The following is a 22546-nucleotide window of genomic DNA, read 5'->3' as shown; positions in this document are numbered from 1 at the left end:
GTATTACAGGAAAGATTCTGCATAGATAAAGCAGTGGCTGACTGGTAGGAGGCAAAGAGTAGGAATAAAGGGGGCATTTCTGGCTGGCTGTTGGTGACTAAAGATGTTCCACAGGGGTCTGTGTTGGAGCCGATTCTGTTTGCGTTACGTGTCAATAATTTGGATGCTGGGATTGAAGGTTTAAGGAAGTAGAGAGGCTGCAGAAGGATAGACAGATTTGGAGAATGGACAGAGAAGTGGCAGATGGAACACAGTGTCGGGAAGTGTGTGGTCATGCACTTTGGTAGAAGAAATGAAAGGGCTGACTATTTTCTAAATGGAGAGAAGATACGAACATCTGAGGTACAAAAGGATTTGGGAGTCCTTGTGTAGGATTCCCTAAAGGTTAATTTGCAGGTTGAGTCTGTGGTGAGGAAGGCAAATGCAATGACAGCATTCATTTTGAGAGGGCTAGAGTATAAAAGCCAGGGGTTTGATATTGAGACTTTGCAAAGGACTGTTGAGGTCTCACTGGTGAGTAGTATGAGCAGTTTAGGGCCCCTTATGTTAGAAAAAATGTGCTGAAACTGGAGAGGGTTCAAAGGAGGCTCATGAAAATGACTCTAGGACTAAACAGCTCGTCATATGAAGAGCATTTGATGGCTCTGAGCCTGTAATCACTGGAATTTAGAAGAGTGACGTCATTGAAACCTATCAATGGTGAAAGGCCTTGATGGGGATGTAGAGAAGATGTTTCCTATGGTGGGGGAGTCTAAGACCAGAGGACGCAGCCTCAGAATAGAGAATATCCTTTTAGAATGGAGATGAGAAAGGATTTCCTTAGCCAGAGAATGGTGAATCTGTAGAATCTGTTGCCACAGACAGCTGTGGACACCATCTTTATGTATATTTAAGGCAGAGGATGTTAGATTCTTGACAGGTCAGGGCATGCAGAGATTTGGGGGCAAGGCAGGAGATTGGGGGCTGAGGGGAAAAATGGATCAGCCATGATGAAATGGCGGAGCAGACTTGATGGACCAAATGGCCTAATACTGCTCCCATGTCTCATGGACTCTGAAAGATTCATGAAGATGTTACTGAGACTGGAAGGGCTTGAGTTACAAGGAGAGGCTAGATGGGCTGGGGTGTCTTCTCTGGATCTTCAGAGCCTCAGGGGCAACCTTATCAAGATCTGTAAACCATGAGGGGCACAGGTAACGTGGATGGTGATGGTCTTTCCCCAGGGTAAGGGAGTCTAAAACCAGAGTGAGAACAAAAAGACTTAAAAGGGATCCATTGTTAACATTTTCAGTTAGAGGGTAATATTTCAGTAATATATTACTAATACAGGTGTTCCCCCCACCCCCTTTACAAAGGTAGAGCATTTCTATGAAACCTTTCTTAAGCCGAAATGGTGTAAAGCGAAGAACCATTAATTTATATGGGAAAAAATTTTCATAAAAGCGAAAATCCTCTTTGCAATGCAAAAACAGGTTACTTATGTAGGTCCTTTGTAAAAGTGAAGTGGCATGAAATAAACATTCGTAAAGCGGGGGACGCCTGTATTGTAAGTATATTGTTTGATTAAGCGTCCCTGGTCATTTCAATAATTCATCACAGGTTATATGTAACAATACGTGAATTTCATATGTCATGATGCTACCATGTCATACCAAGCTTGAAGTATAAAAAGAAGCCCGCATTCCTGGCTCCTTTGTTTTCCTTTCAATTAGTTTTTATGTTTTGGAGTTACAAAACATAACAGTGGCGGTGAGGAAATTGAAAACGAACTCAAGCTGACTACGTACTTGTTGAAGTGCAGCAGGACATTTGATTTTTTTTTAAAGCGCAGCGAGAAATGATCGAGTAAAAAAGAAACAGCATGGCATGTACTTCTTCAGGAGGAGAAAATGTTCACATTTAAGAAAAGGCCGAGAGCTGACCAAGTTCATGGGTTCATAAATTGTGAGTACAGGATGATAGTAATCATAAAAAATGAGCAGAAATGGCTGGCCGCATCAGAAAGATTGACATCTTTGATTATATATAACTGGATATTACATATGGAGTGGATTGAACAGTATTTTAAAGCAAATGAAGAAACCAATGTGAAATAGATACCAGTTTTGCTTAGTCCATTGGGTTTAAAGGCATACAGTTTGCTTTGATGTTTAACTGCTCCAACCAAACTAGCCGAAATGAGCTTTGCTGATATCATGAAAGTAAGGCAGGAACATTTAGAACGAAAGCCATTGTTGATTGCAGAATGCTTTAGGTTTCATAATCAGAAGTAAGGGGAGTCAATTTCAGTGTCAGTGGCTCAATCGAAGAAGTTGTCTGAGCATTGTCAGCTCCGTAATGGGTGTAATAATGCCCTGAGAGATCATTTAGTTCGTGGAATCTTACATGAAAGCTTTCAAAAACGGCTCCTAATTGACGCACAACTTGTGTTTAAAAGAGCAATTGAAATTGCTGTATCAATGGAAACAGCAGACAGATGAAATCAAGTTCCAGTTAAGAATGAAAGTGAGTGTGAATAAAATTGCAACCTCCATACTGAAACCGGCTTGGCTGAACAAATTGTGTTACTGCTGTGGAAAGGGCTCACATAACACCAGACCAATGCAAGTTTAAAGGTGTCTGATAATGATGAGACTGACACAGGACTGGGTAGCCTTGAGATTTACAATGTAAAAGCTAACAATAGACATGCAATATTGATTAAGCCAGAAGTGAACAGCAAATTAATTTAAATGAAATTGGACACTGGCTCGGCTGTTCCAGTAATTTCACAAACTGAGATTAAATAACATTTCAAAGGTACTGAACTGAAGCCTGCAGATATCCAACTAAAAACTTAAACTGGAGAAAAGATTACTCCTGTGGGAATGAGATTTATAACAGCGAAATACAATAACAAAGAAACCACTTTGCATTTGTATGTGGTAAAATTAGGAGGGCTGATATTATGGGGGCCAGGATTGGCTGAGACAACTACAGCTTGATTGGAGATCCATCCACGTTTGCATGTCGCATCCCCTGCTATAGACTCAACTGGAAGTGAATTAAGAAAGGTACTGGATGACACCACAGCAGTGCTCAAGGATGGCATTGGAAAATTCAAACATATCAAGGGTAAAATATTGTTAAATGAAAAGGCCACAGCCGAATTTTACAAACCCTGTCTGGTTCCTTATACTATATGTGATAAAGTAGCCAGTGAGCTAGATCGTATGGAGGCTGAAGGAATTCTGTCCAAGGTTGAGTGGAGCCCGTGGGCAATGCCAGTAGTCCCAGTAGCCAAGAAGAATGGGTCTGTTCAGATCTGTGGTGATTTTTTAACGTCACCGTCAACCCAGCACTGAAAGTAGATCAATACCCTCTGCCTGGGATAGAAGATATCTTTGCAAAGCTTTCTAGAGGAAAACACTTCAGTGAAGTGGACTTAACTGAAGCCTACCTACAGATGGAGAAGGAAGAAGAGTCCGAAGAGTTTCTCGCCATAAATATTCACAGAGGGCTTTTTCGCTATAATAGGCTTTTTTTTGGAGTAGCATTTGCACCTGCACTCTGGCAGAAAGCTGTAGACCAGGTGCTGTGTAAGGCTGTCTGGCCACCCACTATTTCTTGGATAACATATTTGTTTCCTGTGAGGATCACATGGAATCCCTCCAAAATCTCAAACAGGGTGAAAAAGACAGTGCGATTATGGGCTCAGAAGAGCAAGGTGCAACAAGTGTGGATTATTTAAACCAAGCATCACTTACTTGGACACCCCATTGACATGCAAGGATTACAATAGTGTGCTGAGAAAATTCAAGCAACGGTGGATTCCCCAAAGGACATTTCACAGTTGTGGGCCTTTTCAGGATTTGACAATTACTATACCAGGTTCCTGCCAAGCCTGGCCACTGTGCCCCTCCCCTTGAACTCATTACTACAGATCAGGAAGAAATGGCAACGGACAAAACAGTGTGAGGTGGCTGTCAAAAAGCAAAAGGAAATGGGTGAGTTGACGAGAAGGACACGTGTCTGTGACATTGTGACTATTTGCATGCTCCCCAGTGTCGTAGACGTAAATGGTCACAAGGTTATGGTGGGCAGCACAGTAGCATAGTGTTTACTTAACACAACACTTGATTGGTGGATCAGGTTTCAATTCCCACTGCTGTCTGTAAGGAGTTTGCACGCTCTCCTCGTGCCCTCCAGGTGCTCTGGTTGCGGGCATGCTGTATTGCTACGGGAAGCATGGCAACTCTTGGCGGCTGCCAAACACGTCCTCAGATTCTGTTGGTCGTTGATGCAAAATATGTATTTCATTGTATGTTTCGATGTGCGTGTGACAGGTAAAGCTAATCTCTAAAACATCTTGGGGTTCAGTTGTTAGGGTAACAAGATTTGTTACTGCCTGCTCCTGAGTCTAGTCCGGATACTGGAGGTTAAGAGGACATTTTCACAGCAGAGGTTGGGCGCCATGGTGACATAGCGGTTAGAATGATGCTAATACAGCTCAGGCGGTCGGAGTTCGGAGTTCAAAATGGCGCTGCCTACAAGGAGTTTGTACGTCCCTTCCCGTGTGCATGTGGGTTTCCTCTGGCTGGCTGCTCTGGTGTCCACCTACACTCCAAAGGTGCACGAGTTAGTAAGTTAATTCATCATTGTAATGTGATTGCTTACTGTCTGTTAAGCCGCTGGTGTTTAGGGCAGCAATGAAGGTCCTCCATCTCTGATGGTGTTCAGGGCTTCCTTCATCATGTCAGTCGCTTCCTCTCGGTTTTCACTACTGTCAGTCACGCAAGTCCTGGGTGGAGTCACAGGAATACCGTCACACTCAGATGTAGGATTCTTCATTGCTGTTTCCGTATCAGTTTTGTTTTACCAGTCAGGGTTGTTATCCCTGAGCTGAAATCCCAAACCTGAAGGACAGGTGGTCCATTCTTAGTCTGGCCTCTACCCTTTGACCTCTGTGGCATGGGTGACCCTACCAAGAGCTGAAGCATAAAGCCCTGACTCCAGCCAACATAGCTCTCTGGGTCATTGAGGCACGCAAGCCTGCAAACCCTACGACAAGGTTGTGGTCCTCTGATTAAGTTAGTGTTAACTAGGTGAGTTGACCAGCTTTCTTTTCCATTGATAACCTGAAGCACTGTCCATTTTCTTCCAGGGGTCCCTTGTCTGAGAAACGCATCAAGATTAACAAAGGTAAATAAACAGACATGTTATTACTGTGATTTACTTCTCTCAGGCTGTGGACAGTAATGGTAACTCTGCAATTCACTGCCTCAACTAATGTCGGTGGGATGGGAGCTGGAATCATCTGTAGGTGGAGATGGGAACATGGCAGTATGCTAGCATAGTGGTTAGCACAATGCTTTACGGTACCAGTGACCTGGGTTCAATTCCTGCCACTGCCTGTAAGGAGTTTGTACATTCTCCCCATGACCGCATGGGTTTCCTCCCCAATCAGGGCCATGAAAAGCCATGGGAGCAAATGGTGGATGGTCATGTGAGCAGCTGGTGCATATCACAAGTCCTAGTTCTGAGACCACTGTGACACCAGACAGACAATCTCTGAAGAGTATTGATAATGGCTGGGGTCACCCGTCTTGTAAAGACACTGCCCAGAAGAAGGCAATGGCAAACCACTTCTGTAGAAAAATTTGCCAACACCAATCACGGTCATGAAAAGACTCTGATCGCCTAGGTCATGTGACATAATGATGATGTCATACATCACAGCCCATCGTGATGATGAAGACCAATTGGGTGGTATAGTGGCGCATCAAATCAAGCCACTGCCTCGGAGCACAGAGACCTGGGTTCAACGAATCAAAGATTCAAAGCACATTCATTATCAATGTTTACAGTATACAACCCTGAGATTCGTCGTCCCACAGACACCCACAAAACAAAGAAAAACCCTAGAACCCGTTCAAAGAAAACCATCAAACCACACACACCATGGGCAAAAAAAAACCAAATGACGCAAATAGCAACAAAAAAAAAAGAATGGAAAACACAGACTATAAAACACAAAATTGAAGGAGTCCAGGCATATTCAGTTCAGCTCAGTGTTCATTATCTGTAGGCCACCCTGATTCAAAGTCGCCCAAAATAGCGACAAAAAAAGGAGCGACCAGAAACCAGAAACACATCGTAACGTGAACTACAGAGTCCGATCCACAAATGGCATCGATTAGACCTTACCCAAGGCCCAGAACTCTGGCACCATCCTCCAACAGCGTCGAGTCAGAGGGGTTGAGGGGTGGGGAGAGGGAGAGAGAGAATGAAAATTAATCAGAATCAGAAAATTAAAACGCAGGGACCCTGCTTCAGGAGCAGCGAGTGAGAGAGACTGTCACACTCAGAGTCCCCACTTGGACAACAGTAAACAAGAGGCTGGTAGACGGCGCTGAACACCCGCTCACCCTCCGCTCGTGCCTCGGTGATTTCAATCTTCCTCAGCTTTCCAGTGGGTGAAATCCGCGAGAGACGGAGTCGATCATTGGTCTCCGGGCTTCTCGGCCTTGAAGACGCACGGGGTCCTCGCTTGACCCCTCACAGAACAGCAAAGCGCCAGGTCGCTCAATCATACCACCAAAGTGTGAACTACAGGCTCAATCCTGTCCATTGGTGCAATCTGCGTGGAGTTTGCATGTTCTTCCTGTGACTGTATGAGTTTCCCCTGAATGCTCCAGTTTCCTCCCTGTCCCAAAGGCATGTGGGTTAGTCGGCTAATTGGCCTCCGCAAATTAACCACTAAATTAAGGGTTAATTACCCACTGTAAGTTGCCCCTGGTGTAAGTGAACGGTAGAATCCAGGGAGTGGCGCAGTAGCCGAGTGGTTAGCTTAACGCTTGGAATCTTCCAGCGATTGGAAGATCGGGGTTCAATTCCCACCACTGCCTGTGAGGAATTTGTACTTTCTATCTGTGACCATGTGGGGTTTCCTGCTGGTGCTCCACTTTCCGCCCTCACTCCAAAGATGCACAGGTTAGGGTTAGTGAATTGTGGGCATACTGTGTTGGCGTTGGAAATGTGGTGCCACTTGTAGGCCGTCCCCCCCCCCCCCCCCACCCTGTACAGTGCAGTAACGTGTTGGTCATGACACAACAGACACAGTTCATTGGATGTTTTGATGTAAAGTACAAGTGACAAATAAAGCTCATCTTTATCTGTAACCTTTATCACTGTGGGATGATGGTGGACAGCACAAACTCAGTTGGCCATAGTCCTTATTACAACATATCTCGCAAACACAAGGAAATCTGCAGTCCTGACGAAGGGTCTTGGCCCGAAACGTCGACTGTGCTTCTTCCTATAGATGCTGCCTGGCCTGCTGCGTTCCACCAGCATTTTGGCTATGTATCTCTCTGGAATTCTCAACTAGCAAACCTCATTGGGCACTTCTGCCAATCAGATTCAAGACTGCTTAATATCAATTCCAGTACTCAAGTGCTGAGGAGAATGAAATAACAGTTACTCAGGGTCTAACGCAGCACAAGAAAACACAATAAGATAAAGAACCTTCCGTCCTGCCGAAGGGTCTCGGCCCGAAATGTCGACTGTTTTTTTCCCACAGATGCTACCTGACCTGCTAGTTCCTCCAGCATTTTGGGCATGTTGCTTGGATTTCCAGCATCTGCAGATTTTTTTCTAGTTTGTAAGATAAAGAACGCAATAGTTAAAAAAAAATACACACAATAAATATAAATACCTACACGAAATAGCTTATAAACATAGATTGATTATCTCTTTCTCTGTGTCTATCCCCACCCGGATCCGCCCGGCTCCAGATCGGAATAGAGCCACGCATCTCAGCCATCCCCCAATTTAATCCTAGCCTAATCACGGGACGATTAACCTATAAAATGTCAGACCCACACGGTCACGGGGAGAGCGTACAAACTCCTCACAGGCAGCGGCAGGAATTGAACCCCGGGCCTTTGGCACTGTAAAGCGTTGTGCTAACCGCTATGCCCAGGTAAATGGTAAAGGTGCGGTGGGGTGGGTGAGTGGGTGGAGAAAACGATGTTGCTTTCACCGCTCTGTCACTGCCACAGTTGAAAAGGAGATCTCCGCAGATTGGAAGGAAGTTGGAAAGGGATTACCCCTGATGAGAATCCAACACCGAGCAACACTGCATAACATCGCAGTTATCATCTCTCTGTCTCCCCGTAGATTGCAGTAATGCTCTGGACAGCAGGCACTTCACCGCCTCATCCTTTTGGGCGGAGAGGAACAGCATTGGAGAGGTGACCTTCTGGTCTCCTGACAAAGCCCAGACCAGCAGTAAAGGACCGCCCTGGGCCTGGGCCGCCAGCTCTCGCAGCAACGAAGAGTGGCTGCAGATAGACTTGGGAGAACGGAAGAACATCACAGGTTGGTCAAATGAATCAGAATCAGGTTTAACATCACTGGCATATGACATGAAATTTGTTAACTTTGTCGCAGCAGTACAATGCAATACGTGATAACAGAGAGGGAAAATAAATAAATACAGTAAGTATTTACAGTGCCTATAAAAAGTATTCACCCCCCCCCCTTAGAAATTTTCAAATTTTATTGTTTTACAACATTGAATCACAGTGGATTTAATTTGACTTTTTTGACACTGACCGACAGAAAAAGACTCTCTCGTGTTAAAGTTTTCTACAAAGTGATCTGAACTGACGTTGAATGCAAGGTTGTTGATGCAACACCACTTAACTGGCTGGTGTATCTCACTCTTGTACGCCCTCTCGTCTCCATCTGAGATTCTCCCAACAATGGTTGTATCATCAGCAAATTTATGGATGGCATTTGAGCTGTGCCTGGCCATGCGGTCATGGTATAGAGAGAATACAGCAGTGGATTAATCACACATCCCTGAGTGTTGATCGTCAGCGAGAGCCATTATATCTTCCAAAGCACATTATTGGCTGGGTAGTCTCCAACCTGGTAACATCAATTTCTCCTCATAATTCTCTTTTATATATTCCCCATTCTGGATGCCCTCTTATCCTTTATCTTCTCCAAACTAAGCAGGTGCTACACCTTGCCCAAAGGTGACCTGCAGGCTAGTGGAGGGAAGGAGCACATTACACCTCCTTTGGCAGAGGCGTATCTCCACCCCACCACCCCAACTGATGCTGCTTTAAGGTCAAAAAGAGGTCCAGACTTCCAGTTTGCTGCAGCTGACAGTCGTTTCAACCACGTGACTACCTTGGACCTCTTCTCAACTTCTGAGCCTACTTCATCCACTGTTTTTACCCAAGTTTCAAAGTAAATGTCATTAACAAAGTACATACATGTCACCATATACAACCCTGAGATTCATTTTCCTGCGGGCATACTCAGCAAATCTATAGAATAGTAACTGTAACAAGGTCAATGAAAGATCAACCAGAGTGCAGAAGACAACAAACTGTGTAAATGCAAATATAAATGAATAGTAATAAATAATGAGAACTTGAGATAATGAGATAAAGAGCCCTTTAAAGTGAGATCATTGGTTGTGAGAACATTTCAATGATGGGGCGAGAGAGTGTCCCCTTTTGTTCGGGAGCCAAGGTGAGAGTTGTGAAACTGAGGAAGTTTTGACAGGGACTTATTTCAGTTTATGGGAAATGTTTGTTACTTTGTCAGAACCAGGTTTAATATCACTGACGTACTTGGTGCTGTTTTCAACTTGACCCCAGCTGACAAACTCGTTTCCACCTTGGCTCAAGGCCCACTGCGACTCGGCTGTAACTTACCCTCTGATGAAACCCTCATCGATAGATTTTCTATCTCCAGCTATTGTGTTCTCTGTGTGACTGAACATTTCTCTACATCTTCTCCACTTCCAGGAATTGTGACCAAGGGCAGCACCAACAATGGATATAACTTTTATGTGAAGACATACAAGATTTCCCACAGTAAGGATGGAGGAAATTGGAGAGTGTACAGGTGCAAGAACAGCAAGGAAGACAAGGTGTGTCTTAACTGAATTTAATCGGGGCAGACATGGTAGTGTAGTGGTTAGCACAGCACTCTACGCTACCAGTGACCCGGGTTCATTTCCCACCGCTGCCTGTAAGGAGTTTGTACGTTCTCCTTGTGACCGCGTGGGTTTCCTCCGGGTGCTCCGGTTTCCTCCCACAGTCCAAAGACCTCCCCAGTTAGTCAGTTAGTTGGTCATTGTAAATTGTCCCATAGATAGATGCAGTATTGAAACAAACCCTTCAGCCCACTTAGTGAATGCCAACCATCATCCACCCAATTATACACTAATTCTATCCCATCGCATATTATCCTCCCCACTTTCCCATCTGCCCCAACCCCTAATTTTACCCCTCTCCTGCACAATAGGGGAAATTTGCAGTAATCAGCCAACATACCTTTGGGATATGTAAGGAAACTAGAGTAACTAGTGGGGGCTGGACTCCCACACAGTCAGCAGGATCGACATGGCTGAGGGGATTTGGAAGTACAGGTTGAATACCCCTTATGTTTGAGGCCGGAAAAGTTTCAAGTTTCGGATTTTGGAATATATAATGAGATAGCTTGGGATTGCCATCATCTCCGACTCTGAACTTGTCTGCTACTCTAAAGCAGTCATAGTCTTTACACTTGTTCATCACACATCTCATTGAAATCTATTGAACATTGAAAGGCCTCAATAGAGTGGAGGTGGAGAGGATGTTTCCTGTGGCAGGACCAGAGGGCACAGCCTCAGAATAGAGGGATGTCCATTTGGAACTGAGATGAACAGTACAGCTGGGTCTTACACAGTGAACGGTAGGTCACTGAGGAGTGTGGTAGAACAAAGGAATCTGGGAATACAGGTCCATAATTTGTTGAAAGTGGCGTCACAGGTAGATAGAGTTGTAAAGAAAGGTTTTGGCAGATTGACTTTTATAAGTCAATGTATTGAATACAGAAGATGGGATGTTATGTTGCAGTTGTATAAAACATTGGTGAGGCCTGAATTGGAGTACTGTGTGCTGTTTTGGTCACCTACGTACAGGAGAGATTGAAAGAGTACAAAGAAAATTTACAAGGATATTGCCAGGTCAGGAAGACCTGAGATATAAGGCAAGATTGATTAGATTAGGACTTTATTCCTTGGAATTTAGAAGATTGAGGGGAGATTTGATAGAGGTATACAAAATTATGAGAGATATCAATAGGGTAAATGCAAACAGGCTTTTTCCACGGAGGTTGGGTGGGTCAACAACCAGAGGTCATGGGTTAAGGGTGAAAGGTGAAAAGTTTAAGGGGAACATGAGGGGAAACTTCTTCAATCAGAAGATCGTGTGCATGTGGAACGAGCTGCCAGCACAAGTGGTGCATGTAAGCTCGATTTTGAAATTTAGAAGTTTGGATAGGTACGTGGATCGTAGGGGTATGGAGGGCTATGATCCTGATACTGGTCGATGGGAGTAGGCAATTTAAGTGGTTCAGCACAGATTAGATGGGCCAAAGGGCCTGTTTCTGCGCTGCACTTTTCTATGACTCTATGGCTCCATAATGGCTGGGGTCACCTGTCGTGTAGATACTGCCCGGAAGAAGGCAATGGCAAAGCACTTCTGTAGAAAACTTTAACAAGAACAATCATGGTCATTGACCATGATTGCCCATGTCATACGACATGGTACATCATGATGATGTCATATGACACGGCACATAATGATGATGATGACTAATGGAATGGGCTGGACCGGGTGAGTACTCCTTTGCTCTTCATTGGGAATGAATATAGAGGCGTGGAACAGGTATATTTTTGGGAAATACAGCACAGAAATGGGCCTTTTAGCCCATCGTTTTCATGCTGACCTCTTGGTTTCCCCTTTGTACGCTAACCCCATTGACTGCACTAGGCCCATACCTTTCTGCGCTTATTCAAGTGCTTGTCTCAATGTCTCTTCAAAGTATTTGAACCCTTTTAAATACCAGAAGGACTAACTTGGTTCCCTAATTTTATCTTCCTGCAAAGATTTTTCAAGGGAACATGAACAACCATCAGCTGGTTCGCAATAACTTTATCCCGTCCATCGTGGCGCGGTACATTCGCATCATTCCGCAGCAGTGGCACGAAAGAGTAGCTCTGAAGGTGGAGGTGCTGGGCTGCAAGCCGTCACAGAAGAGCCGCAAAGCTGGTAAGGTTTCAAACTCCTCTGCTTCGTGGGCTTAGGGGTGGGAATTCCAGTGATACAGCACTGTGCAAAAGTTTTAGGCACATATACAGAGCCAGGGTGCCTAAGACTTTTGTACTGCACTACAGTAATTTTATGTATTGCGCTGTATTGCTGTCGCAAAAAAAAAGCAAATTTCGTGACATATGTGAGTGATGATAAACTTGATTCTGATGTGGGTCTCTATTGTGGACCAAGAGTGGGAAGGGGGCAGGGAGAGGGGAATCGTGGTTGGGAAAAGGAGAAGGGAGAGGGGAGGGAATGGGAAGCACCAGAGCGACATTCTATAATGATCAATAAACCAATTTTTTGGAATCAAATGACCTTGCCCAGCATCTCAAGGCTGGGTGTGTCTGCACCCACACCACACTCACTGCCCCAGCATTCTTTCTCTGCCTTCTGCCCCACACCCTTCCCGCAGCGCTCCACCCTCACCATTTCAAGCATCCTTTGCTCCTGCCAGATGTACAAACTCGCTCTCCACTCCAGGTTGACAAATACAGTACTGTGCTATACTGTATATATGTGCCTAAGGCTTTTGCACGGTACTGTAAGTACTTCTCTGGTGCTGTGCAAATGTCTGACTTTGCTCTCCTGCCTATAATTCACATAGTTCACAAGTTCAAGTTCAAAATTATTGTCATTCAACCATATGCATGTATCCAGCTAAACAAAACATTCCTCTGGGGCCAAGGAGCAAGGCACAGTACATATAGTCACACACACCACACGTAGTTATGATCCAGCCCATACAGTCACAAAATAATATTAGCACCAATCCCTGAGTGACATGGCCTGAAGATTGGTGGCATCCGTTAGTCTCGCGAGACCATGGATCTGCGCCTGGAATGGTTTCCAGGGCGCAGGCCTGGGCAAGGTTGTATGGAAGACCGGCAGTTGCCCAAGCAGCAAGTCTCCCCTCTCAACGACACCGACGTTGTCCAAGGGTTTACTCCCGAAGCCTTTCCCATGAGTGGGTCTGGCCACAAGGCAGCGGAGGTTTGAAATCAGAGTTTTCCCTCTCTTAGATGGACTGCCTTCCCAGGCTGATGAGCTCCATCTACCCGAAACTGAAGATTGACAGGTTGATATAAAGCGCAAAGTGCGTATTTATGACAGACAGTATAATGTTACTGACACTAGCATAATAAAACAAGCAACCGTATAAATATGTGAGACGGCAGCAATAAATGATGAGAAGTGACCAGTGCAGGATGAGAGTGTGTCTGAGAGTTGGGGAGTGCAGGGGGTGGGGAGGGGGTGCTCAGGGTGTGAAGAAGTCTAAAAGCCTGGGAGAAGAAGCCCGACATTTCTGCTTCTTATGCTGCGGTTCCTCATGCCTGGCGGTAGGAGGTCAAATCCCAATAGGTTTCAAAGCTACATTTAATGTCCGAGAAATGTAGACAATATACATCCTGAAATTATTCTTCTTCGCAAACATCCATGAAAACAGAGGAGTGCCTCAAAGAATGAATGACAGTTAAACGTTAGAACCCCCCAGAGCCCCCCCAGCTCCCCCTCCCATGCATAAGCAGCAGCAAAGCAACAACACCCCCCCCCCCCCGCAACCAGCAAAAAAGCATTGGCACCCCCCCACCCAAGCATTAATAAAGACACAGACTTGCAGTACCCGAAAAACTACTCGTTCACCGGTATTTGACATACCACAGGATCTCTCTCTCCCTAATAAGGGAAAAAGAGGTGTCCCCATTTCACAGCGAGAGGGGAGACATTAACAAAGCAACTTGCTGATTTATGGTGTTAAAAGCCTGTTGTGTCGATTCTTCCGAGCTCTGTGCCCAAAGAACTCGGGTCCCTGGGCACACAGACAGCAGCCAGCTCACTGCTTTCGATCTTCTGTCTCCCACGATGCATCAGGCGGCAGCACCGGCCCTGAATCCGCCCGCCTCGAGAGCCACGGAAATCCGGCACCCTGAAGGTGCGTTAGTCTTCCAGGCCGTATCCTTGGCATATTGAAAAGCGGCCGGTCGTGAGGCCCCGAGAGCGGGTCCCATTTCCGCAAAGAACCGAAGTCAGCGTGTAACTCCAGGTCAGGGTCTTCAAAAGAACCTTGAAAAGACAGAGAGATAACAAAGCTAGAAATAGAGCCATTTCCGAAGATGCAAGCAAAGGAGTCCCCATTAGGAGCCATCGTCCTCCTAATCTCATTGCCTCTCCAGCTTATGAGCCAATAATATTCACGGATTCCATGTGAGAAAAAAGAAACAAATGTTGGAATGTTGGGAAAAATAACCTTTATTTCCTTCGGAAGAGGACAACACAGAAGTCTGCATCGGAGAATGACGCTATTCCGCCATCGGGTGGAAGGAAGCCAAAACAAAATGTTAGGTTAATGTCCCTTCCCTGCTCTTGGAGCGTAACCCACCAGCTTTAGCTCCACAGCTGAAGCTGGCGCATTAGGTAGTGCAGTGGTTAGCATGGCGTTTTACGGTACAAGCGATCCGGTTCACGACGCTTTACAGTACAAGTGAGCCAGGTTCAATTCCCACCGCTGTACGCTCTCCCTGTGACAACAGTGCTCTGGTTTCCTCCCACACAGTGCAAAGACCTACCAGCTGGTAGGTTAACTGGTCATTGTAAATTGTCCCGCGATTAGGCTAGGATTAAATCCGAGGGAATTGCTGGGCGGCGTAGCTTGAAAGACCTGACAGGGCCTCTTCCAGACTGTACCTCAATCAATATAAATAAGTAAATAAAGTGCTTGTCCAGGGGTCACTGCAAGGTAGCAGGAGTGTCTGTCTCCACGATCCTTCCAGGGAATGAGTTCCAGATCCTGCTGCTCAGGATTGGAATGCTTTTTATCCAACCTCTCTCTAATCTTCTACCAGTGGACTCGGGTCTGTGCTCCCTGCCTGTTGTGTGTTTTGTTTCAGGCTTCAATCAGCATTATTATCACTGACGTACGATGTGAAATTTGTTGATTAGCGGCAGCGATACGTAAAAATCTAGCAACTGCAGAAATAAATAAATAGTGTAAGGAGCATGAAAGAGGTGCCAGTGATTTCAATTTCAACGCTCAAGAGAATATGGATGGGTTACATGGATGGGAGGGGTATGAGAGCTATGGTCCGGGTGCAGGTCGATGGGAGTAGGTGGCTTAAATGGTTCAGCAAGGACTGAATGCGCAGAAGGGCCTGTTTCTGTGCCCTGGTCTTTTATGACTCTATAAGAACAATGCAACAAGGTAGTTTTGATGGGTTCATGGACCATTCACAAATGTGATGGTGGAGGGGAAGAAGCTGTTTCTGAAATGTAGAATGTTGGTCTTCAGGCTCCTGTCCCTCCTCCCTGATGGTAGTAATGGGAAGAGGGGTCTTCAGGCTCCTGTACCTCCTCCCTGATGGTAGTAATGAGAAGAGGGGTTTTCAGGCTCCTGTACCTCCTCCCTGATGATAGTAATGAGAAGAGGGGTCTTCAGGCTCCTGTACCTCCTCCCTGATGGTAGTAATGAGAAGAGGGGTCTTCAGGCTCCTGTACCTCCTCCCTGATGGTAGTAATGAGAAGAGGGGTCTTCAGGCTCCTGTACCTCCTCCCTGATGGTAGTAATGAGAAGAGGGGTCTTCAGGCTCCTGTACCTCCTCCCTGATGGTAGTAATGAGGAGGGGTCTTCAGGCTCCTGTACCCCTCTCTGATGGTAGTAATGAGAAGAGGGGTCTTCAGGCTCCTGTACCCCTCTCTGATGGTAGTAATGAGAAGAGGGTTCTTCAGACTCCTGTATGGTAATAATAAGAAGAGGTTGTGTCCTGGATGGTGAGGGTCCTTAATGATCGATGCCACCTTATTGAGGCACCACCTCTTGTTGATGTCCTCAGTTTTGTGGAGGGTTGAGGTCATGATGGATCTGTCTGAGCCTACAATCCTCTGCAGCCTCTTTGGTGTCTCCATATCAGCCTGTGATGCATCCAGTCAGAATGCTCTCCACCATACTTCTTTAGAAACTTGTAAGACGTTTGGGTGGCATACCAAATCTCCTAAACTCTGATGGTGAGGAGGAGGTGCACAGGAGTGGGATAGATCAGCTGGTTGAGTGGTGTCACAACAACAACCTTGAACTCAACAGCAAGACCAAGGAATTGATTGTGGGATTCAGGAAGAGGAGGTTGGGAGATCACACACCAGTCCTCACCAAGGCATCACTGGTGTTATTTTTGTTCATCCTCTTTGGCCAGCCATTATTTTACACAACTGATTTCTCCTTTCACTGAGTCCGAACTGTGCAGTTCACTCCCCAACAGCACTGAGGGAGAATCTTCGACACGCAGACTTCAGCAGTTCAGAAAAGTCTCTGGACACCTTCCCAAGAGATAACCGGTGATGAGCAATGAACTCTCACCCTGACAACAATGACTACATCCTGTGGAAAAGGTGAATAAATAACATGGCATGTGTTTTGTTCCCAAACCGCACCCTTCCTTTATCATAAATCAGTTAAAATATTAACTGAGCATAGCACAGGAGCAGGCCTTTCAGCCCACAGTGTTGTGCTGAGCTAATTAAGTTAGTAATCAAATGGGCAATTAACCTGATCCTTTCTGCCTGCGCAGTGTTGATATCCCTTCATTTCTGACTTACTGAGCTCCTCGCTTTTGTGGGCACTGCTCAGCATTTCCAGCATCTGCAGAATCTGTTATGTTTATACAAAAGGCGGTTAAAGTTTGTCCTACCAGGCAGGAGGTATCACAGCATTAGGACAAGGACTGCTAGGGTGGGAAACAGCTTCTTCCCCCAGGCCGTGGGACTACTGAACTTCCTGCCACCACCCAGCTCTCATCACATATGAAACGCCAGTGGCGTTAAACTCTGTACCTTTTGACTTGTGTCGTAAATGTACCTTATGCTAAATGCCAATCTTCTGGAATATTATTTTATTACTTATTAATTTATTTCTGGTAATATTACTCTATGGGTGGAGATGTGTCTTTACCAAAGGAGGTGTAAAGTGCTCCTTCTCCCTGCGGGCCTGCAGGTCACCCTTGGGTAAGGTGTACTGTGTGCTTAGCCCCCCTGATCAGGGTCAGGGTCACATGAAGCCATGGGAGCAGGTGATGGATGATCGTATAAGCAGCCGGTGCATATCACAAGTCCTGGTTATGCGATCACTGATGCCAGGCAGGCAAACTCTAAAGAGTATTGTTAATGGCTGGGGTCACCCATCTTGTAAAGACACTGCCCAGAAGAAGGCAATGGCAAACCACTTCTGTAGAAAATTTGCCAAGAACAATCATGGTCATGAAAAGACCGTGATCACCTACGTCACCTACGTCCATTGCTTAGTAGCAATGGAAATTAATTCAAAATTGTCTTCCGATAGAACATGGATTTCCTGAGAATGCTACAATATTAGCGTGCCAATTTGTGGGTGATGTTCGATGACTGTTTCTGCCTCTTTCTAGCTGCTCCGCGAAGTCCAAGACCTCTGCCAAAGCCAACCGATGTTCCTGCAGAAAGCAGTACTCCGCCAGGTCTGCCAATCGTAGAGGAACATCAGCCAGGTAATGTGCAGGTTGCAAAAGACAGATATAATGACACGTTGTTGACACCAGAAAATGAAAAAGAAACATAGTGGAGATCCACAGTTCATTCCTGTCAGCTCCTGAACAGTAGTGACTTGTATTTGCACGTTGTTGTTGACTAAGTGAACGTACTTCAAACAATTGTTTAAAGATTGAGGTTGATTTTGAGGTGAAAACATTAGAGAGAGAATTACAGAGTTTAGGGTCTTAACAGATGAAGGCCCAGCTACCCCTATTGGTGAAGGGACTCTGTTTAGGGACAATTCAGAAGCCAGAATTAGAGGGAGCTCTATAGGGTTGATGCGGTTACGGAGCTGGGAGAGTGGAAGTTCTGGAGGAGTCTGAGAACTTTAAAACTGTGAGGTTGCAGAGGGAAGCAAGTGTTAGTTAGTGAGCATGGGGCAATGAATGAACAGAGCTCAGAGCAAGTTACAGCACAGCAGGGAGTTCGTGGTAACTTCAAATTTACAGAGTAGAAGGATTGTGTTGTATGCATGGGTGGGTGGGGGCGGAGGGGAAATTGATGGGTGATGTAGCTTGAACAACAACATGTAGAGAAGATGAAGGAGGTGGCCAGGAGTAGGAGGGACTGATAGGAAGGGTTTAGGAGGGGGCAGCAATGCCATTGCATGCAATTGTTGAGTTGCAACTGATTACATTACAAAGGAACCAGCTAAGAATCCACCCAGCTAGAAATTGACTGGGAGGGGATGGTGTAATCACCCACATCAATGATATACATAGGCTACTAATCACAGGAAACAGGCAGACCATTCAGTCCATTGTGCCTGCCCCACTATTCTGTAAAATGGTGGCTTGATCATTTACCTCAGTGCCAATTTCTTGCACTAATCATGGAACCCATGATTCCCCTTCATATTTAAAAATCCAGAGCAACACGCACATAAAACGCTGGAGGAGCTCAGCAGGTCAGGCAGCTTCTACGGAGAAGGAATAAACAGTCTTCGTTTCAGGCTGAGACCCTTCTTCAAGATGTCAGTGGTTTTCTGTCAGTTTCATTAGGTATCACCGGGCCTCAAGTAGCTGAGGACTTAGCGACATCTCTCTGGGGAATCAGCGCCTTTAGAGTGACGCACTAGCTTGATATTCTCAGATCGACTTAGAAATCGGTTATCATTAACAGATTGGCTGATTAACCAATGGTATAGTCTATGCTCAACTCCAGAGAACTCAGGCGCTTTATTTGAGCCTCTTTCTTCCTGGATATGCAGAGGAATCTCTACTAGACCAGGTCGCACTAAGACTTTGGATACACATCCAAAATACTTTGTTGGGTATAAGATGCATTGGGAGGTGAAAGGCATGGGAGATATCCTGTTTTCCTTTTCTCAGCTGAGTTTCAATTTGATGCATTAGTTGGAGGGACCACGGTGCAGCTAGAGAGTAAGAGATCAGGACTGAAACTGGGTTGTAATCCCTCGACATCAGAGACCCAGGTGAAATCCATAGACCATTAGACGTGGGAGCAGAATTAGGCAAAATGGAGATTAGTATATCACAGGGCTCATTCCCTACCTCCTCCCCCTCAGCCACCTCTCAAGTAGATATGAAAGATGTCATTGTTTTGAAGAGAATCGGTGGTGTTCTCTAAAGCATCCTGGTCCCAGTGCTCCTCCTCAATCAGCGACAAGTCTGAATGAGAATCAGAAACAGGTTTAATATCATCAGCATATGTTGTGAAATTTGTTGACATGCAGCAACAGTACAATGCAATACATGATGGTAGAGGGAAAAAAAATCTATGAATTATGGTAAGTGTGTGTGTGTATGTATATAAATATATAGTTAAATAACTTGGACAAAAAACTAGGAAATAAAAAAGTAGTGAGGTTGTGTTCATGGGTTCAATGTCCATTCAGAAATCAAATGGCAGAGGGGAAGAAGCTATTCCTGAATTGCTGAGTGTGTGCCTCCAGGCTCCTGTACCTCCTCCCTGCTGGTAGCAATGAGAAGAGGGCATGTCCTGGGTGGTGGGGGTCCTTAACGATGGATGCCGCCTTTCTGAGGCATTGCTCCTCGAAGATGTCCCAGATAGTACAGCGGCTAGTGCCCATAATGGAGCCGAATAAGCTTACAGCTCTCTGCGGTTACTTCAATCCTGTGCAATAGCCCCTGCCCCACCCCACCCCAACAGATGGTGATACAGCCAGTTAGAATGCTCTCCACACACATCTGTAGGAATTTGCGAGTGTCTTTGATGACACACCAAATCTCAAATCCAAATGAAGTAGAACCGCTATCTTTCTTTGTAGCTGCATCAATATGTTGGGTCCAGGATAGATCCTCAGAGATATTGACACCCAGAAACTTGAAGTTGTTCACTGTCCACTTCTGATCCCTCTATGAGGATTGGCTTGTGTTCCTTCGTCTTACCCTTCCTGAAGTCCACAGTCAATTTTTTTGGTCTTACTGATATTGAGTGTAAGGTTGTTGCAGCGACACCACTCAACTAACTGATATGTCTCGCTCGTGTACACCTTCTCGTCCCCATCTGAGATTCTGCCCGCAGTGGTCATTGTCAAGTTGTTGTCTGTGGGACACATTTTCTGTGTTACAGCATTAACTGCAGTTCAAAAACTGCTTCATCAGATGCAAAGTATGTTACAGCAACAACCTTGCCCTCAACATCAGAAAGAGGAAAGAAGGGATTGTGGACTTCAGAAAGGGTAAGACGAGAGAAAACACACCAGACACAACAGCGGCTATATTTCACTCAGAGTTTGAGGAGATTTGGGATGTCACCTAAAACACTTGTAAATTTCTACAGATGTACAGTGCAGAGCATTTTAACATCATCATCTGGTATGGGGTGGAGGGAGGGGGGGGATTGAAATAAGCTGCAGAAAGTTATAAACGCAGTCAGCCCCATCATGGGCACTAGCCTCGCCAGCATCCAGGACGTCTTCGAGGAGCGATGCCTCAAAAAGGGGACATCCATCATGAAGGACCCTCATCACCCAAAAACATGCCTCCTACTCATTGCTACCAACAGGAAGGAGGTACAGGAGCCCGAAGGCACAAACTCAGCACCTCTTTACCCCCTCTGCCATCCGATTTCTGAATGGACATTGAGCCCACGAACACTACCTCACAACTTTTTAATCTTTATTTTTGCGCTACTTATTTAATTTAACTACTTAATAAACATACACTTACTGTAATTCAGTTTCAGATGACAAATTTCACAACATGTGCCAGTGATATTAAATCTCATTCTGATTCTGAAGGAGATGTCAAAGTTGTGATGGAAATGCAAGATTTTGAGAGGTTTTAGAAAAGCTATGAAGACAGATGTCAATTCATGTTCTACACCAAGACCCCAAGGATAATGTGTTCCATGAATACCAGTTATAAAGAATACAGAAGAAATGAACCATCACTGTCAGGTCACAAGAAGTTCATGAAGATGAAAGCCCCAGAGAACATTGGAAGGTCTATGAATTAAAATAATTACACATAAATAACTAACTTTATGCTTAATTACGCAACAATTAAGACCCAGCATCTGGTAGCAATTAATAGGGAGGTTCTAGAGAGAGCAAAGGAATGTAGCAATAATGATATCTCAATTTAGATCTCCTAAAGTTATTGAGAAATACAGCACAGAAACAGGCCCTTTGGCCCAACTCATCCCTGCTGACCATGCTAATCCTATTAGAGGGACAGGATCCCCTTAATGGGTGGCAGGGTGGGGTTATGTCTCTACCAAAGGAGATGTGAGGTGCTCCTTCCCTCTGCTAGCCTGCAGGTCACCCATGGGCAAGGTGTAGCACCCGCTTAGCAACCCCTACCCCCACCCAGATCAGGGTCAGATGAAGCCTTGGGAGCAGGGGTGAATGGTCATATGAGCAGATGGGTCATATCACAAGTCCTGGTTTTGTGACCACTCCACCAGACAGACTATCTCCGACGGAGTTTTGATAATGGCTGGGGTCACCACAGTGCCCACAAGAAGGCAACAGCAAATCAATTCTGTAGAAAAATTTGCCAAGAACTATCGTGGTCATGGGGATCACTCATGACACGGCACATGATGATGATAAAGGTGTTTCCCCCCCCCCCCCCCTTTACAAAGGTACAGCATTCCTATGAAACCTTTCTTAAGCCAAAATGGTGTAAAGCGAAGAACCATTAATTTATATGGGAAAAATTTTCATAAAAACAAAAATCCTCTTTGTAATGCGAAAACGGGTTACAAATGTAGGTCTTTTGTAAAAGCGCAGTGGCATAAAAGTGAACATTTGTAAAGCGGGGGACACCTGTATTCCCTGATATGGGTCTCTATTGTGGTCTGAGAGTGGGAAGGGGGCAGGGAGAGGGGAATCATGGTTGGGAAAAGGAAAAGGGAGGGAGCAGGAAGCACCAGGGAGACATTATGTAATGATGAATCAACCAATTGTTTGAAATCAAATGACCTTACCTGATGTCTCAGGGCTGGGTGTGCCCAACATCTCCTACATTCCAAGGAACAAAATCCTTGTTTAAGAAGATGGACTTGGTCTCGCACAATCAAAACACTTGAGGAACTTACCAGGTCAGCCAGTATCTATGGAGAAGAATAAAAAGCCAATGTGTCAGGCTGAGATTCCTCATCAGGACTCGTGAATGAAGGATCTCGGACCGAAAAGTCAACTCTTTGTTCCAGTCCATAGATTGCTACCCGATCTGTGAGCTCTGTTTGCTCTGAATTTCCAGCATCTGCAGAATCTCTTGTGTTTAGACTTGGAGTCACTCATTTTGGTGAGGTTAAGGCCAGGGGCAAGATTGAAGCTTCTCAGACCCTATTACATATGGATAAGGTAGTCTAAACAAAACAACAGTAAGAAGAAGCATTTAAGAAATTAGATTTGTGAA

General features: G+C 45.3%; 1 protein-coding gene across 2 annotated transcripts in view; it reads left to right on the top strand.

Annotated features, from left to right (window-relative positions):
* The window catches only part of LOC140715876 (discoidin, CUB and LCCL domain-containing protein 1), a 167814-nt gene that overhangs the window by 130867 nt on the left and 14401 nt on the right, over positions 1-22546 (top strand). For both annotated transcript variants that reach the window (XM_073028362.1, XM_073028361.1), the window contains exons 7-11: positions 5144-5181; positions 8161-8361; positions 9810-9934; positions 11939-12101; positions 17552-17650. In XM_073028362.1, the coding sequence (XP_072884463.1) occupies positions 5144-5181; positions 8161-8361; positions 9810-9934; positions 11939-12101; positions 17552-17650 (626 nt within the window). The remainder of the gene's footprint in view (positions 1-5143; positions 5182-8160; positions 8362-9809; positions 9935-11938; positions 12102-17551; positions 17651-22546) is intronic.

This window comes from Hemitrygon akajei, chromosome 24 (assembly GCF_048418815.1).
Source record: "Hemitrygon akajei chromosome 24, sHemAka1.3, whole genome shotgun sequence".
NCBI lineage: Eukaryota > Metazoa > Chordata > Chondrichthyes > Myliobatiformes > Dasyatidae > Hemitrygon > Hemitrygon akajei.
Note: the sequence above shows the minus strand (reverse complement) of the source record. Positions and strands in the feature narration are given on the sequence as shown.